The 19456-nt window shown below is 40.3% G+C and overlaps 1 protein-coding gene across 2 annotated transcripts; it reads right to left on the bottom strand.

Annotated features, from left to right (window-relative positions):
- Nucleotides 1-407: 407 nt before the first annotated feature.
- On the bottom strand, nucleotides 408-19169 carry bcl6aa (BCL6 transcription repressor aa). Of its 2 annotated transcripts, XM_088078084.1 has the most exons (10): nucleotides 18549-19169; nucleotides 8799-8891; nucleotides 5024-5195; nucleotides 4700-4921; nucleotides 3658-4620; nucleotides 3221-3399; nucleotides 2971-3138; nucleotides 2739-2869; nucleotides 1878-2015; nucleotides 408-1776 (listed from the first exon to the last, which is right to left on the bottom strand). In XM_088078084.1, exons 1-10 carry the CDS (start codon nucleotides 18574-18576, stop codon nucleotides 1603-1605), a joined length of 2268 nt encoding a protein of 755 aa, XP_087934210.1. In that variant the 5' UTR covers nucleotides 18577-19169; the 3' UTR covers nucleotides 408-1602. The 2 variants fall into 2 exon arrangements, with proteins under 2 accessions (XP_087934210.1, XP_042371008.1); XM_042515074.2 differs by lacking the exons at nucleotides 8799-8891; nucleotides 18549-19169 and adding an exon at nucleotides 7211-7309.
- Between the last annotated feature and the right edge of the window lie 287 nt (nucleotides 19170-19456).

Raw genomic sequence — 19456 nt, 5'->3', positions numbered from 1 at the left:
CACTTATTTAATTTTATTTTATAACCACATTTTCAGGCATTTTCTTGTGTACATTCACTGATCTCTAAACCCCCAAAAATGCCACAGAGAAGTGGCAATGTTTAGCGTATAGTATTTATAATTCTGGTACAATTTAGCATGATGACCAACTTAATTATTTTTTCAGATTAAGTCCTGGTTACTGCAGTCCCTAAATGTGTATAAAATGCAGGAAATATGATTAAAATAGCAATTTATTTTTATGTGAGTACGCCCCGCCCCCCCATAATTGTATTCACCCAACTCAAACCAAAAGTTACACCCTTGTAGCCATCCAGCAATATTTCTGGAAACATGTTAAAAGTGTGAGTCCGTATATCCGCCGTTATTTCGGTGTAACATGACAAACTCAGCCTGGTGTTAATACATAGAAATCCAATACCTTTATTTTACATTCATACATCTATAACATTGTACAATAATTTTAATGCAGTTAAAAAAGCCCAATCCAAAAACAAGTCCTGAAGATTTACAATGATGAATTTGCATGTTTTAAGGTTGGTGACGAGCATTTAAAAATATATACATACACACACACTCACCCACGCACACACATACACACACAGGGGGTATAGGACAGGTGTCGTCCTTGAGTTGTACCTTAATGGAGCTGGGCTGAATGGAGAGGAATTCAGACACCATAGAAGAAAGGCACATTGAATACACAGTGTATGTACAAACAAAAAAACCTTGACACTTACACGAGTTTACTGTAGGAGCTAGAACAATGACCAAAAAACTGTAAACCTTCACTTATGGAAAACAAATGAACAAAAACGAAAAAGTCACATCTATACAAATACATTTGAAGCAAAATATTTTCTTGGTCATAACAAAGCAGTACCTTGAAATGCATCTCAACACTTAGATTGGCTCTGCCAGCAGAGAGCAATCTCACAGATATAATTACACAATATGTCACAATATTTATGCAGTTGCCCACTTCATGTGCGCCGACAACTGGCAGAGTACCTCATGCATAACCTCATCAGACAGCAGCAGCAGTCATCTGATATGTTTTAGACGAAACCCAATTATGTCTTTTTTTTTCTCCCCCCCACCCCGCCTCACATGAATATGGCAACTTGACATGGTGCAACATGTACGTACATCTACATAAAAATGTATAGACAACTCTATACAGCCGCAAATCTCGTAAAATATATGTACCACCCGTCAATCAAAATTTTCAACACTTTCAGAAAAGTAAGTTCTCTGATATAAAATACTGTATTTTCAAAAAACAGATTGTTTACATTCCATCCTTCTCAACAAAATAAAGCTTTATATACGTACCTTCAAAGCTTAGAAACACTCCCAACATACATGTATATATATATATATATATATTCATATCTATATAGAAACAATAAAGTGACTAAGATGCCGCAAGTGGCTCTACGTTCACATGTAGTGGAAACCCGTTTAGAATGGCGTACGCGGCCAATTTATTTGTCTAATGAACACAGTGTGGCACTACAATTTTGGATGATTGTACAAGTTGGGGTCTTTAAATGCCAAGGTCAAGATTGCCTTTCGTCAAAACTGTTCCCTTCGTCCAGCTCAGCACACCTTCGTCAAGTCAGTGGGCATGTCCGCCATGGGCACGTCCGTCATGGGCATGTCCACCGTCGACATGCGGTACTGGATCTTGGTGTTAGTGATGGCGCCGTGCTTCTGTCGGAGATGCAGCCGCAGCTGGCTCTTGTGGCGGAAGTGCAAGTTGCATTTCTCACACTGGAAAGGAAAGAGAAATTATTTTTAGGGTGTTTTACGATTTTTATTATTGCATGCGTTTGTAGTTGTTTTTAAGAAGCGAATACAGCATGTGAACATACATGGTAGGGCTTTTCTCCCGTGTGAATGCGCAGGTGGCTCTTCAGCGTCTGCAGGTGACGGAAGCGTGTTCCGCAGATCTCACACGGATATGGCTTCTCACCCGTGTGGATCAACACGTGGGCGCGGAGATGAGCAACCTGAAACGAAACAAAACATAAATTCAACTATCAGACTGATGAAAATTAGAATTGGGGAAGGAGTTCTTTTTCCACTTTGAGACTTCTCAGATAGCTCACGTTAATATCCACTGTAAAAATACAAAACACCTTTAACCCCTTGAAACCTGGACTGACATCAGTTTTCTTTTGCTGCATTCAGACGAATTTCACAAGCATTTAGACCTATGCAACAAGAGCAAGTCTGTTTGATGTCTTACAAAAACATGGGAAAAAAGGAAATCAGCAACTGTGCAAAAAAATCAGTTAACAGTGACCAAAAATCACCTAAAAATGAGCAAAAACTGAGAGAAAAAAACATTATAAAATAATCACTCTGGAAAAATATCAATAAATTTACATGTGTGATTATATTATATTTGCCAAAACAGAGAGAGAGAAAATCATTGTAAAATCATCAAATATCTAAGGAAAATATCAAGATATTTATAATTATATATTTAATATCAGGCCACAGAAAAACATATTTATAATTATTATTTTCTTTATTGTAGCATTTTTAGTCAGCTCATCGTCTGTTTTTGCTCTTCAACTTTTCCCTTTTTCTAAATTTCTTGCTAATTCTCTGGTCATTCCTTGTGAAGTTGCTCATTGCCTTCTTTCCATGTTTTTTTTTAAGATATCAAGTGCCATTAGCTCGTACACGGTAGGGAGGGAAAATGTTTTACGTCAGGGTGTTATTACCTGTACAAAACGAGCTCCGCACGTCTCACATTTGTATGGCTTCTCTCCTGAGTGGATGCGAGTGTGAGTCTTGAGGTTTGCTGGTCTGTTAAACTGAGCACCACAGATATTACAGCGATACGGCTTCTCTCCTGATTAAAGCGAATCAGAGAGAAAAAAGAAGGTGTTAAGAGTTCTGCAGCAAAGGAGCAACAAAGGATTTGAATACGACACACGACTGTCTTTGTCGTACCTGTGTGGACAGTCTTGTGGCTCGCGAGGTTGCCCTTGTAGCGGAAAGCCGCCTGGCAGCGGTCACACTTGTATGGCTTGTCGCTGTGCACTTGAAGCATGTGCTGTTTCAGCGCTTCGTCCTCGGCGAACTTGGAGTCACATTCGTTGCAGAAGAACGTACCGTTTTCTGTCCAGGAGAAAGAAATATTAGTAAACTTCTAGTCCGAAATGACAACTTTTGATTGTCACATGTGTCTTTTTAAACTCACCACAACTGGAGTCGGAGTATTCCGAGTGCAGCTCTGCCATGTCCTCTGATAGACGGGACCTGGAGCTGATGGGACACACTTCGGAGTGCTGCGGGGACGGCGCGCCGCAGGACGAGCAGTTGAGGCGGTTCAGATAGTGCGGAGGGTGGCTTTCAGCGTTCCTCAGTTCCTCCAGTGCACTGCAGACACGAGGCAAATGCTTCAAGTCAGACATAGACTATGAATCAGGTCTAAAAAAATACTTTAAATCAGACGTAAGTCCAAAATAAAATTTAAAAAATTATTCAGAACACAACTAGATTAACAAAAGCATTTGCGGCAAACTGTGTCTTCCTGCATTACCCCAAATCCTCCCACAAATTCATTCACATGCCAAATTGACATTTTCTCGTTGCACTTATGAAAATATGCGGCTTTGCATTTGATAAAACTTTCACCTGTTTATGATGTTGTTGAGACGGCTCGCCTGGGGCACAGGTAGGTCCTCGCTCTGATTGTTGCTCTTGCTCGTGGTTTGTGGGTCGAGGTTCTCCGAGTCACTGGGGTGGAGGTAGGGTTGCAGGCCGAGGCGCTGAGGTGACCGCAGCCCAGGATCCCGCAGCCCCGCCTCGTCTTCCTTGGCGCTCTGATTCAGCACGATGAACTTGTACTTCTTCCAGTTGCGGGATTTGGGGTCCTGCGTCCCTTGCGGAGCTTGCACGCTGGCAGTTTGGGAGGAGAGGCCGGCGTTCTTGCTACTGCTGGACTCCGTTGGGGAGTTGGGCTGGCAGTCTGATTTGAGGGGGCTCTGCGGGCTGCTCATGAGGCTCTTGCGTCCAGCGGAGGAGATTCCCAGCGGGTAGTGCTGATGGATCAGGTCTTCCTCCGCCTGAGGAGCGTGATCTTTCCCAGAGTCTCTCTGGTGCTCGAGGGTCAGCACAGGAAACGCGCGCTTTCTTGTGCCGAGTGCGATAGACTGGCCGACCCCCTCGTGGCTCTCCTTCCGCATCTCATCGTCTCGCCCTGCCTCCCTGCAAGCGTAGGTGGTAGAGTGAATAATGCTGGAGGAGCTAGTGCCAACCGCCCGGGTGTACTCTGCCCTGATGACACTGTCATGCGGAGAACAATGCTTGTGGTGGATGCCGCTCTTTGAGAGGTCAGCAAAAGCGGTTTTGGCATCAGTCAGCTTGCAGAGAGGGAAGGGGAATCCTGGCATGGGAAACTGCCCGTAGAGATGGTAGTTGCTTGGGGTGCTGACCCCGTTGAACATGTTTGAGCCGTAGGGCCTCCCATCCCTGAACGGAGCCACGCGGCTGTGCAAACTGTCGACAACATCATGGGGTCGGTACGCGTGGACATCCTGAGGTAACACCAAGGGACTGACCAAAAACTCATCTCTGGGCAGCTTGACAGACGGATCACTGCGGAGAGACAGAGAAGGTTAAAAACACAGTAGATGACGATGAATTCGGTCGATGTGATGGAGTGTTTTCTGCCAACCTGGATTTGATGAATCTGTGGCAGGTGTCCACAACATGGTCCATCTGCAGGTAGATGGCTGTGTTCATAATCGCCATGATCAGACTCTCCTTTAGCGTGAGACGGGAGGTGTACATGAACTCCAGCAGGATGGCAAAGCCCTCTGGGTCCACCTTTGGGTCCAGACTGATTGCATTAAGATTGCACTTGTGGGAGTCGGTAAAGATGGTGTAAAACAGCCCACTGCAGCCGCGCAGAACAAATACAAAGCAGAAAAAGATCAGTCACTTTAACCTCAAACTTTAAGATAAGTGACTCATAAAACTTGGCCTGAATAACACACACCTGCAAGCCATGAGAACAGTCTTGTGCGCACGAAACTGCTGTCTGTTAACCAAGATAGTGACATCTGTGAGGATGTCTCTGCTACGGAGGCGATTCAGGTTGAGCAGGACATCGCTTGCATGGCGTGTGAATTGTATGCAGCTGTCTGCTGCGCAAGCCATTTTGTCAAGTTCTGCAAAAATTACAAAAACATAGATTAATTCACAAAAAAACCTCAGTGCTGCAATTCACCCGTGTGTTTTGGTCCTGAAGTACAGATAGTCATTAGGTTAATTTAAAGGGCTGAAATTATTTATGACCCTTACAAGGTCTTTATCACTGAGACAGAGTCAGGTACAGCTGTTCCTCCAGAAGGCGGCGCCATTTATTAAATAAACACTGTCTAGACATTTAAATTTCTACCTCTGGAGTCATTTTTCTCCCTCACACTTTCTCTCTGTCTTAACCACTGGTTGTCAAGTTAATAAAACAAAAAAATATCATCGCACATTAATACCAAACAGACAAAAGCTTTTGTGATATAATTCTGTTATAACTCTTTAAAAATATATAATTTTACATTTTTTTCGGCAATAAAAAAATAATAACATCGTTGAGCTTTTTCTGATTAATAAAATAATAATAGCACATACTGGAATAATAAACACTTTAAGATGCCTTGAGTATTATTTTGATAGGCTATCATATATCAAAATGACTCGCTCTTATTTCTCTGATTTTATTCTAACAGAGAAAAGTTTTGCCTTCAGCGCGCACATTTTCACCCAGAACAAGCTGACGAAATGAAGATAATAGTTTCACCAAACAGCTCACCAACTACTGAAAACTTTTTTGTTGTTGGTGTCACATAAATAACACCCAAAGTATGTATTTTAATTTCAACCGCAAGATGTCCTCGCCATGATTGAATCTTCAAAATCAGCCGGTGCAGCTGGCAAGGATACACAAGTCACAGTTTCCCTTGTTTGCTCTGATCCAACCTGTGACAGCGTGTTGTTGTGACGCCCAGCAGCGCTCTCTCTCTTTCTCTCTTTGCTTTTTTCTCTTTTCTTTGCCTTTCTTTGCCTTTCTGGGTCAATCACTTTAATAGAGTAAAAACAACGGTTATTTAATTAAGTGAGGGCAAGATTGGCTTTATGGCACGCGCGCGGATTTGCGATATATTTAACTCAACGTGGAGTGTGTAACTGGACACGTCCGAAAATAGAAGCAGGACAGAATGCAGCCTAAATAGACTGATATGCTCTGATCGAAAGGTGATGAATTACGACCGCAAAGCAACTGCAATATTTTTTTCGAAAAATTAGCAACTATGTGACTTAAATCTGCCCTGTAATTAAATGATAAAGCAGATTTTTGTCAGGTAAAATATTTAACATTTCTCTAATGTGCATTTTAATTTTTAAGTCAGACTAATTACAACGGTTTCAGAAATGAGGCAACACTTTTTTTTGCAGGAAAGCCAACTCTGAGCGCATCTTTTCAAAACATTTTAACTTGTCATGAAGGCTAGCTCATCATGCAACACACAGTGGAAACACAACTTGCGACGACGTGTCTTCTTGTACCGTGGAAAGAAACACACACACACACACACACACACACCCATCAACACTTAATGTTTCCGCTACATTGTTACGGTAACAGGAGAGCTTTTTCGGCGCAGCCTTTCGCGCTCCACTGGAGCAAATTACCGACGGAAGTCAAAAATATCCTGAACCTGAGGGTGCCATGCTGCCAGCAAACTTGACAGCGCTGCGTGTTGACATTAAATCAGAGCGCGTTTTGGAGCCGAGGCTGCGCTGACAGAGCCCCGGGAAGCATGCACTACAACCCGGGCTCTGAGTCGCATTCACACCGGCTGAGAAAAAAAACATCTGCACCGAGCGTTATAACAGCTTTACAACATCTGTGTCAGCGCGGAGCAGCGGAGGAGAGCGTGCACTCTGCTTCAAACGCGACCACAGCGCGAGGCTGTCAGAGAGAGCCGCGCGCTGCCTGCCCGTCCACCCGCCTGTCACTGCACGAGCCACTTCAGAGTTTCGTTACTCTGCACTGTTCAGACACACAGTCTCCACCAAAAACACCCAAAAAACAGCACAAATATCTCAATCTAAAGCACCAGCAACACACAGCAGATAACAACTTCGCGCCAAATTAGAGGAAAAAAGGAATTTAAAAAATCACCTGGTAGCGCTTTCCTAGAAACTTCTTGCATCACCACTTCTAAGAACCCCAGTTCTAAGAATCAGACGAGCTCAATTCTCGGAATTTGAGCCCGGGACCGTACCATTTCTCCGTGGCAGGGGAGTGACGTTTCCCCTGCTTGTGTCGCGCACAACTTCAACCCAGAGCGCTTATTCCAACAATAATTACGCACAATAATTCTCGCAGCAAACACAGCTTGGATATAGCGTTTAAACATGTGGATTATATTGTTAAATAAAGCAATAAATTGTTTAATAGCGACCCAACTCCCCCCTTTTTGCTTTTGGTTGAACCCGCAGTCACAGCACGTCACCAGTTCCTTAAACCCAGCCCCCGAAATTCTCAGAACTAATTTATATTCCATGATTTAGGCATTGTGTCGTTTCGCCGCTGCGTTTAACACACAGACCGCACATGTACAGCACACAGACCGACAGCTTAATTAGGCCCACGCGGACAGGTCGATGAGACACGCGGGCTCTGCTTCTTTTTACCCAAAAAACTCTATTTTTTTCCCGCTGACTTCATAGATGGAGAACGCTGCGAGTCACCACCGGGGGTTTGTTGAAAAAGGAAAGCTTTAATAGATTTATTATTCAGCAGTCTGTAGGCAGTCGGTGTGTGGATGTGATTGTTTAGCGTTTTTTTTAAACTGAATAACAGTGCATGGTCGATCTGTTCGTCGCGTTTATGATATATTCGCTTTATTATGTTAAAACGACTGTTTATTTGCGGACAGTGGATGGCTTTAAGATTTAATTATAGGTGCAATCAGTATATGAAGTCCTTTGTGACATTAAAAAAATACTTGTTGCATGAAAACGAGCGCATCGCCAAACTAAAAGCATGCGCGAAGGCAGCCTAAAAGTTAAATGCAATCAATTTAATGGCTTATAATTCAAAATCAGGCATTTGATTAGAGTATTAATGTTTAAAATGCCTATTATTAACATTAAATGTAAGGTTGTTTTTTTCCCCATAGTGTTATATTTCTCTGCAACTCAAATAGAGTCCTCTGTGTCATTTTCTCAATTTCCCCCCAAAAACAGTTAATTTAGCTTCTTGTTTTGCTTTTTTTTTTCTTTTAAAATGTTTCCTTCTTCCTGGAAAATTTATATTTATTTTACTGGAAGAAGGAGGAGATGCCTGTGAAATTGTCCATGTCAGGTGACACTTAAAAACTCATTGAAATGCAAAGTGAAAGTTTCCTGGAAAATTAATTGAATGCATTGCTGCGATTTTTCTCCCCCTCTTCCCATTTAATTTAAGGCATGTGTACTCCCTCTTGCATCATTTCTCAGACTTGGGCAAGAATAAACGGAGTGTTTTTTTCCTCTTCTTACTTTTCAGCTCACTAGTGTTGTTTTACTTCACGCTCTTTTAGTTTGAAAAGTCTAGGCTTTTTGTGTTAAAGGATGGAGGAGATGAGAGCTGGTGTGAATTTACATGTTTTTTTTACAATTCATAGGTGGTTCGTGATGCTTGGTTTCGGGGATGTTGTGACCGCGTCTGAAAAGTTGTATTAATTTTAGGAGTTGTGGGCAAGCATTTACTGTCAGTGACTCACCTTGGAAACTTTGTTTGTGGTGACTCCAAACCACAGATTCCCCTTCTTTTCTCATCGCGTTCACTCCTTGGCACAGAAGCAGCATTTGTTGAGCTGATAGTACACAACAAAGACAAATTTATACAATTAACTACAAGATTCCAACAGTGAAAGTGTACACTAAATTTCTTACATATCATTTATCTTAAGTAGTTTTAAAATAACACACAGGATGCCTTATTTAAATAGATTTAAATGAGACAGTGTTATTAATGATAACAATCAGTAACTCGTCCCATGTTTGAACACACAGCCCCGTCATCCTTTTTGTGTTTTTATTTTGGTGAACTAGTCACATTTAGCCTTTAAATATCTTTACACCTATCGATTATTACACATGTAATCAAGTTTTTGAGGAGTATGTTATAAATCTCTCAAATTACCTTAGTTTCGAGGATGAAGAACAGAGAAGTGTAAAATTTACAGTTAGAGCATAGGTTTTGTTCAGTATTTGGGGGACACAAAATCTTGAGCATAAAACACTTAATTTCTTACATTTTTTAAATTCTTATGCACCAATTTGTGTCTTTTCTGTATCAATTCATGGTGCAAATATCTTTAATTTAGTCAAAATAAAAGTCCTCTGCTGCTTTAATGCTTTTAATGAAGTGAACATGCCCATACTCTTAATATTAAAGGGGTTTTCTACCTGAAATCTACACATATGTTTTAAACTGAGGTAATCTTGACTTTATGTTCTTCTTGATTAACTTTTTCTCAAGCCACATTTTGTGAGTAAGATTTAAATATGTAGTTCATCCCACTGTCGTTTCACAATAATGGTAACATCACAATGATGATAATTCAAGGAATAGGTTTTGTTTCAGTGCAGAAGGGGACACACATAGGAGACGTGAGGTTTGGGGGTCCTCCGTCAGACAATTTTGAACATAAAACACTTCATTTCCTGCATTTATGTGAATATTTATACACCAATTTGTGTTCTGAATACTGAGGGGGACATTTCCTCAATGTCCCCCCTGTAATCTATACATATGACTTCAACTGAGATTATTTTGATTTCATGTTAAATTAGTTGTCTGTTGATTAACATGAAGATATCTCTCTGATTTAAGACAAATACGAGACACACTTCTGAGTGCAACTTAAAAAACATACTTGATCCCATTATCATTACACAATAATAATAACATGAGGTTAAATTGAAGGACATAGGTTACATAAATTGGGTTTTAGTGGTCCTCCGTCAGGAAATTTTGGCACTGAAACACGCATTATTGTGAATTTTTGCAACAATTTGTGTCTTTTGAGCATCAATTTATGGTGTAAATGTCTTAAATTTTGTCAAAATAAGAGTTCTGCGTGCCCCCTTTGCCCCCCCCCCAAAATCTATACATGTGACTTCAACTGAGATTATCTTGATTTTATGTTAAATAGGTTTTTCATGAATAATTTATTTCTCTAATTTAAGACACAAGACACAATTTTGAGTACAACTGAGTATTTTTGAGTACAACAAAAAAAAACCAAGTCGATCCCATTGTCATTACACAATAACAATAACATGGGGTTTATTTCAAGGGCGTAGGTTAAGTGTCAACATTTTGGGGGGACACATGAAAGGGGATTTGGGTGTCCTCGGTCAGAGCATCAAATGCTTAACTTCCTGCTTTTTTTGTGAATTTTTATGCACCAATTTGTGCTTTTTCTACTTTAATCTATGGTGTAAATGTGTATTTTTTCAAAATAAAAGTAATATTGAGAGGGCTGTGCCCCCCCCCAAAAAAAAACACTCCTGGTTTAATTAACACTGATGAGTTACCTTAGTGAGTCAGACTGTTAATGATTCAGATGCAGTGCCTTTTTTTTTTCTTTTGTGTTTAACCCTTTGTGTGACGCCACACTCCGCTCTAATGTAACCATATCTCCCTGTGGATCGCCCGAGCATCCGCCCATCTGGATCCGGCATCCCACTAAAAACACTCCAGGTGTTTACAAACCATTGGGGGGGAGGGAGGTAACACAAAAAAAAAGTCTACAATATAATTAAGACGCACGCTTTCACAGCAACCTCCGATTCAGCACTGCCAAATAAAGACTATCTTGAGCTCCAAACAAAGAGCAGCGTCAACTTTATTTCAATCCACTTGGGGGATGTTTAAGGCGCTCCAGCGCAGTTATGCATAATGCACGGCCATAAACCATCCAGGAGTTAGGAGAGAGATGTGTAATTTACCAAGGCCCCATGCTGTGCCCGGCTATAGAAGGATGAGATAATTACTGCAAATCCTTGGCAAACTTTTACTCAACCAATTCCTAGCAAAAATAAATGACCCACTTACAGAGGACAGAGAAAGAGTGCAGGGTAGCTGATCAATATCTGTCCAAACTGATAGGAGCGACACACAGGGCACATTGTCACATTATGAGCAGTGTATCGGTTAATCCTTGATCTCCATTCAGGCTGCATAATTAAACAACGGGTCATGACGTTGGGGTCTTGGTCTCTTTGTGCTCGCTGCTCAGAAACAATCCCGGCCGAAAGCAGGTTGTGACAGTGATTCAAGTCTGCCCGCCAAGTAACAGCTGCACATTAAATAAAAAAAAAAAGCTTGTACACTTCTGACACAGTGTGAAACATCTCTAAGCCGTATCATTGCCTACACTTGGTGCATGATAGGTCATTGAATAGAAATGCCCACTGACAAAAGCCCGAGGCCCGGAGGTTGCCTCACTTTTTTTTTTCATAAACTGCACACTTTTGTCTCGTTTCACAGCAAATTTCTGCCAACTTCAGTGTTCATTGTCAGCAAAGATGTGAGTGTGGAGTTTTGTTCTGAGAGGCATGATGCAACCACGCTGTAACACCAAACAGATAATGCTGTTAGCTACAGAGGTCTTTTTAGTTCCTTTCTTTAAAAGAATTTCTTTTTATATTGTTAAGTTTCACTTTTTTAACTCCATGCATCCCAGAAGCATTTTTTCCCTCCTTTTGTCCACAACAAAGTCGCCCTTTGTCAAACACCATTGCTACTGCAGGTCTCAATTGTGACACGGCTGCAGCGGCGCCCTGTGAAAAGATTTGCTCCTCTCGTCTCTTTGTATGTATTTGTATGTTGTTTTTTTTCCTTGATCGTCTGTTTGTGCAGATCATTGGAAACAAATGACATGCATAATTTATAACGTCAGTTAAAGAACACGACGTGCAATAAATAGACGCAGTGAATCATTGATGCCACTTCAAAAGATTTGTCTGTGCAGGTAATGATGAGCGCGCTTTACTTGGAAGCTTGCCTCTTGCTTTTTTCTTTTTTTTTTAATTAACAGACAAACTGGCAAGTTATAGTCTGACGTGAAATCGTGTCTGTTTGCAACAATGCCGCTGCGTGTCTCTGCACTTACACACTTCAGGTTGAAAGATGGCTTTCATCCCACTTGACAAGGTTAAACACACACAAGAAGATTATTATGAGTAGCGGATAATAGAGGAGCTCACAGTGGTTTGCATTCATCTAAAAAGGAGTCCCTTGATTTTATTTGCAGCTGTTAATATAATTGTGAACATTTTGGCACTCTATTTAGATGGTTTCCCTCTTCCTGAATACTCAACAGTTATGCATGTATTGTAAAGCAGCAACAACAGAACAAGTGATTCAGCTTCAGTGGTCAATAACCAGGCTCCCTTCATATGAAAAAAGCTTTGTTAGACACGGTTTTTATTCCGCTTTATCGCTTATTTCAAAAGGAAAATACGCACACCAAACAAACTTTGGAGTAAGTTTGTGCAGAGTGCCTGTGTGGATAACCTTGAGTTCACCAGCTTGCCTGTGCGAGCTACATGCTAAGGTTATAGTCAGAGCAGAGGCGTGTTAGTGGGCTAGAATTCCAATTTTGTCAAATCAAAGCATGTAGATTCAGGACTTTCTCAAGGCCAGCTGAGAGGAGCCAGGAATGCAGCCTGCAGAGTCGAACTTGATGGAATTTTCCACGCATACCAGAAACAGTCCCTCGCCAGTGTGCCATCTGCTGGATGATGGGTCAGTTACTGCCACAAAACGCCAACAAGACATAGCACGAGCGTGCTGTAATAGCCACCATCCTCACAAAAATCTTCACAATCTGACTGTTTGCTCTTTCTCTCACATGCCCAAGGCTGCAAAATACAGGAGTTCCAAAAGCACACGAGGAGGAGTTGTTAAATTTGGGACAACTTCTGCACAGATTAGTTTCAAAGCCTTGTTGTGTGTCTCCGCACGGATTCGGCTTGGCATTTTAACAGAGGTATCCACTCGCAGCGATAGGGAGCTTTAGTGCAGAGATTCAAACGGTAAACAAGTGGGTCTTATTTCTTTGCACCACCCTCAATAATGATCCAATAAGAATCATCTGTCTGAATCAACCCCCTTCCCTGCACTGCTGTCACAACACCTATTAGTTAGTATCAAGCTGGAGATCTGCTGTGTGTTGGGAGCCGTGAGAGGCTTCTCCCTCTTATCATAGTGATTTTTTTGTTTGTTTTTGACTTTGGGAACATGCATACTCTGGCTTATAAAAGTACTCACACTTTGCAGCAGAAATTAATGCCCAAAGGGTACTTAGCAAGTGAACAGACAGTCAAAATAGTTGGCCAAAAATATAATGAATACATTGTTTCACCCTTTAAAACCTGAGCAAATTGGTTTAAATTATTTCAAGATAAACAAGACATGGATCAAAAAATTTTAAAAGTTACAAAAAAAAGTTACAAGAAATATATATATATATACATATATATGTAATATAATTTTAAATAACTTTTTGGACATTTTTTGCCTTTTTGGAAAAATTATCAATTAATTAAAAAAAAAAAAAGGTAGTTTTCCCATCACCTTTTACTTATTTCTTGCAATTTGACATACATTTCTTGCCAAGTTGGTAATTGCTTTTTTTCCCACATTTTTAAATATAGAAATCAAACCATATGCTCAGGTGTCAAAGGGTCAAATAGCTTGAGAAAGGCATCTGAACGCAGTACAAGAAAACTGATGTCCATCCAGGTTTCAAAGGGTTAAGCAGTAAGCCAAGAGAGTGATTACAAATATTTAATTGGCTAAAAGTAATGAATAAGCAGTTAAATAATTAACTAAAGTTCAGTTAAACAAGTAGTCAGCTAACTGTAATGTACACGCGTAAAACGTAATGGAGAAACAGTTAAAATAATAAGATAAAAGTTGAATATTGGAAAGATTCAGCCTCTGCCACTTAAAGTGGTAATAGTAAGACTGTAAACTGAGCTAGACATGAATGTTTAAATTGCATTAAAGGGATAGTTTTGATTTTTAAAAGTGAAGTTCATGTTACTCATCCATAGTCGGTGTATTACAAACAGTATGTTAGTCGGGACTACCAAGTTTGGAGAAGCAGGCTGGATTACCGGTACAGAAGCTAAGCAATGCACGGCTGTGGCTGCAGCAAAATGCATTTTAGCCACCTAAAAAAACCAAAAATTTACTCTACTTTGTTATTGTGTGACTTTGGTGAATCCAAATGTACCCTGTTAAACGCTAAAGTCAATAACACAAACAAACTAACTGATCAGGGCAGCGGGAGACCAGCAACTTTTGTTTGGTGGCTTTGAAGAGGACAATAAAACTGTCTCACTTCCCCATCGGAAATTGGTTTCTGATGGTAAGATAAAGCAGTGAAAATGTCCAAAATAAAGCGTACACCTTAAGTGATATATATATATTTTTTAGCTGGGACAGTTTTTAAGAGGCTGACCCTTTCCATAGCAGTAGATTGCTTAGCTAGTGTCGGACTCCACAGATAAATAAATACCTCATACAACCCCACTTCAAAAGATCCAAACTATCCCTTGAACAAATAACAATACATCAACATTTGTAGTGTTACTTCACATCCACTTTAAAATTTGGAAACTGATGAAAGGTTTTTAAAGTTCATCTTCTAGAGATGTTTGAGTGCGTCATATAAAAAAAGGTCATATCTATTAATTCCTGTCTACGGTGTGTAAAATGCTTGCTTAGATGCTCAAAGAGTATTTTGGCAAATTAATTTCACAGTGTGGTTGAACATAGTTGGGATATTTTCCAGCATTTTGGTGATGAGGCAAAAAAACCCAATCACACTTTCTCTACAAAGGCCATCCAGTGATTTTTCAGGGTCTCAGATGATCCACTGCAGGAGTTATACATAAACACAGCTTGGTCCAAAACAGCAGGTCGAGATTTCATTTCAAGCGTACTGTTTGCTCTGTTTAGGCAATACAGGTAGCATTTTCTTCTGTATTTCCACTGTGCAGGTGGAATCTTTCACTGTCAACATATTTATGGTGATGTGATGTACAGGCTGCTAAACCAGTTTGAATTCTGTGTTTTGCTTTACTGTTAAGTCTGGGAAATTATATCGATACGGTGATATTTTCTAAGCTGTCCAGACTGTTTTAGTTGTTAGGGATGTCGCAACTGACGATACTGACGATAACTATTATATTTACAAATGAAATATTGATATCGTGTTGATAACACACACATAATATTATTGTGTAAATAATCCAGCACCATTCTTAAACCATTTTTGTCTCTGTGCTTGCTGTTTCTCCTTCCCCAAAATGCTCATGGCTGTCTTTTCACTTTTAATCAAGTGTAATTGTTCTTTTTGTATGATTTTGTGCAGTCTTGGTAACAGACTCTCACTCCACCTTCCTACACTCACATTTTCAGTTTAATTCATTTGCCAGAAAAAGAGACAAAACATACAATAAACATGACTATAGATGTCGGAATAATCTAGTTATCATGAAGTCTTTTGGCCTCAATAATTGTGTAGTGAAAATTTGATATTGCGTTAGCCTTAACCATCGTTCGTTAAGTCATTATATCCACATTCAGCCTGATCTCATGCACTTTTTGTACATATACCTATGAAAATGCACCGTAATTCTATATAACGTATATAAAGTAATCACAAGCCAGTTATTCGTAATTGTTGGTTGGCTGCAGTCGTATGACAAATACGCTGACGGGAGTAAAGAAGGAAGTAGTAAAAGAGCAAAAATTTGCTTATGGAGGCCGGTTTCCATGGTGGATGCGTCAAACAAATGCAGGTGTTTACCCCGGAGACCAGTGTTTGTGTCCCCTGTAAAACCAAGTGAACTTTTGAGGTTGTCGTCACCATGTTTACTTTTCTAAACCTAATCTACGTCATAAAAATTAACATAATCTATTTTATTTTGCTTTCCCGAACCTAATCTATATAACTTTACTTTCCTAAACCTAATTTATTTAACATTGTGAAAGCACCACTAGTCAACTCTACAATAACAATGCAATATCGATATCAAGGTATTTGGTAACAAATTGTGTGATATGGTTATTTTTCCATATCACCAACCCATGATGGAGTGTAGATTGATGCTGAGTGGAAACGCCATTTCAAAAACATGATCCGAGTTTGGCGAAAGACACTCCGCGTAGACAGTCACATCCAGTGTTTTGTTAATGCAGCTCTCATGTCATTCTCTCAGTTAACTGTTGAAGCTCTCTACTTTTTCTCTTTCTTTCTCTTCGCCCCTACACTCCGGCCCAATTTCACTTTCAATATCAAATTCTTTTGTGTTGCATCGCTCCCGCTGCCAGGTCAAAGTAGCTGCCTGCATCTAATGCCAACTGCTGATACTGGTCTACAGGGCTGGTTAAACAGGAACTACACACACCTAGCTCCAGGCCATGGTTCAACAAGAACCAGGCACAAAGCAGCAGCAGCAGCAGCGGCAGCACACTTAGCACATCCACCACCTCAGCTCTCTGTCTCTACTGTGTTAGAAAAATGCTAAAATATGAACGCAATCCTGAGTAAAACATTGTTATATTTCTTATGAAACATATATACCCTTACATGCAAACAAGAAAAGGTCACATCCACTGCAGTTTCATTATAAAACTGTTTTTAATAATGCAAAAACGCACTCTAGATGAGCTTTAATTTCATTACAAGAGCGAGATCTGGCGTGTATTAGTGTACTGCTTCATCTGCAGCAAACGTTCACTGCTTCCATTAGTATATAGGTGTATTTTCATGTCAGCTGTTTTTTTTTTTTTTTTTTTTGGTTTCCTGCAGCCAAAGCAGTAAATGGATTTAAATCCAACATGGAAACATGGGATTGGCGAGGATGAAAGCAATCCCACCAAGCCCCAGAAGTCAACTGCTTTACCAAAAAAAAAAAAAGCCCCAAACTCTGGGTACTGACATGGATTCAAGAAGAGATAATTCCAGCATTTTTATGAAATATCAAGGAAAACATATGCATAATGCATTATATGCACATGTAAATTTTAATTGTTAATGTGCAGACAAGGAAAACTTATTTTAAAAAAGGGGAAAAAAACACGTTTTTAAGTTTTATTTCCCCTTTTCATCCAATGTATGAATCTCTGATAGTTTTGCCTAAAATGTATCATTTTCAATTGATTTTTTTTTCTTTGTCTTGTCAGCGCCTACGCCCTTTTTTCAGCTGATACATGAAGCGCTCTCCTTCTAAATTCTGGAAATCCTCCCACTCTTTATGTTTGCTAGAAACAAATCAACTCGTATAACCATCAGGCCTCATTAATTTGCATTTATGCATGCTAAAAAATGAAGGAATGAGCATATTTTTCGACTGCAGTTCTCGCTAATGCATCACAGTTAACAGCTACTGTATCCTTTGGTGCCTTCATGAGAAGTTAAACTGTGATGCTCAGGAAATGCCAGGTGGAAGTGCTGATGCAAGAAAGCCCGAATGACACCTCCTGCGCCGGACATGTTTGCATAATTGTTATCTGTTCTACATCGCACGCGCAGACACTGTTGATATCTGCTGATATAGTTTGTGCTCCGTGTGCATGGGACCACAAGCATTTCTTGAAAATTCACAATCTGTGGTATGGATTGTGCATTAATCATCTGTAAAAAAGTATTTTGTCTTTTGTGCAGAAAGATTCTTGAAGGTCACAACTTAAAATCAAAATTGAATTAAAAAGGTCTCTCAAATCACTTGGATCCATTCTTGGCTCGCGCTGAATGTCTCTTTTACATGTTTTTACATACTGTAGATAAACCTGTGAGGACATTATTGCATTTGGAACTCCCATTTGCTTATCAGATGTCAGTTGTTTTATCGTGACCCCTGCTCATGTCACTTTGCATGCTCGCCCTTGTTAATGATGCAACTGAACAAGCGATTGAGCTGGATATTGATTCGATCTCTGAGATAAGCTTCTGCATTATAAGAGTGGTATGGAAATATACAGATTTATCAGGAATTTCAGAGCAGGAGTTAGCAAAAAAGTGTGTCTGGTCTTTGTCTGTGGAAGAATGTTTTTGCTGTCGCTCATTCTGTGGATACAGTGTGCCCTGAGACAAAAGAATTTGATAACCAATCCCATAATGACAAATAAAATGAAGTGTTGCATATATGTACATTATATATTTCAAGGACAATGAAAAAAAAAGATATTTGTGCACAGTTTCTGGAGAAAACATTGTATTCTTTTGAAAAAAAATATTTCAAGCACTGTTGATATAGCAATCCAAAATCAGATATCTAGTCAAGTATTTCAAGTTTTTGAAAATTTTGATATTTATTTAAACTTTTTTTTTTAATTCAAGTAATTTTTATAATGCTCTACATCCATTTATCTCGTCAGCATTGCAGTATCGTCACTGTAAGTCACTGCACGGTCTTTGAGAAACAGAAGAAAGAAGTCTCACCTTTTTTCTGCTGGAAGGAGTGAGGCATGATGGGATCTGTAGTGGGAATCAGGAGGAAGTGCGGCGCCTTGAATTCAAAGCCCAGTTCAGGAAGCGAAGGGGCCTCTTCTGCAGTTCCAAAAGTCTTTTCAGCTGCGCCAGTCGCCGAGATCAGTCAACTTTTCTACCTGACTCTGCTAAGATCCCGAGCACGGCACAACACAAACCTGCCTCACTCTTTTCACCAGAGTTTTATTTTTCTGGCAAGTAGCTGGATGTTTCAGGATGCAGAGTCTGACTGGTGCCCGAGCGTGCACCCACCCCCCCCCACCCCGAGTGGCAGCTAAAGCTGGAGGGATGAGGCTGTCTTCAGTGCAAAAGGGCACCGAGTCTGTGTCTCGCGGTGGCGGAGCAGCTCTGGTGAAGCCTCATGTCTGTCAGTGTTCAGCAGGATGGGAACGCTTCTGGAAAGGCGGGCACGGCAGCGGGGCTGAAGTGAGTCAAGTCGACTGAGCACGCTTCATGTTAGTGAAACGGTCCACAGGGCATCTCTGGCTCTCTGAGCTGATAGGCCGCCTGCACTCTAGCGTTCATTGATTGTAGCACTCAGTCGCTCCACTTTTCCACGAATGCTAAAACCGTGGGGCAGGCTCAGTTTTGGAAAAAAAAAAGAAGAGATTAAACAGCCTGTAAAAATAATCCCAGTTTTCCTATATATAATTCATTCCAATGAAGAGTCTAAAATCCCATTAAGCCAGAGGAGCACAGACTAGCAGTGCCTTTAACGTGGAGGAACTCTTGGAGCTCAGGCCATCTGCCAGATTAGAGTTTTTCATATACGCCAATGACACATTGTTTTATAAACAGAGCTTTTATACAACAAACATTTCAGTGTCCTGGAGCATTAATCTACCTAAGCTTATCTCAAT

This window comes from Plectropomus leopardus, chromosome 5 (genome assembly GCF_026936395.1).
Source record: "Plectropomus leopardus strain MGB_pleo_1.0 chromosome 5, ASM2693639v1, whole genome shotgun sequence".
Classification (NCBI taxonomy): Eukaryota; Metazoa; Chordata; class Actinopteri; order Perciformes; family Serranidae; genus Plectropomus; species Plectropomus leopardus.
Note: the sequence above shows the minus strand (reverse complement) of the source record. Positions and strands in the feature narration are given on the sequence as shown.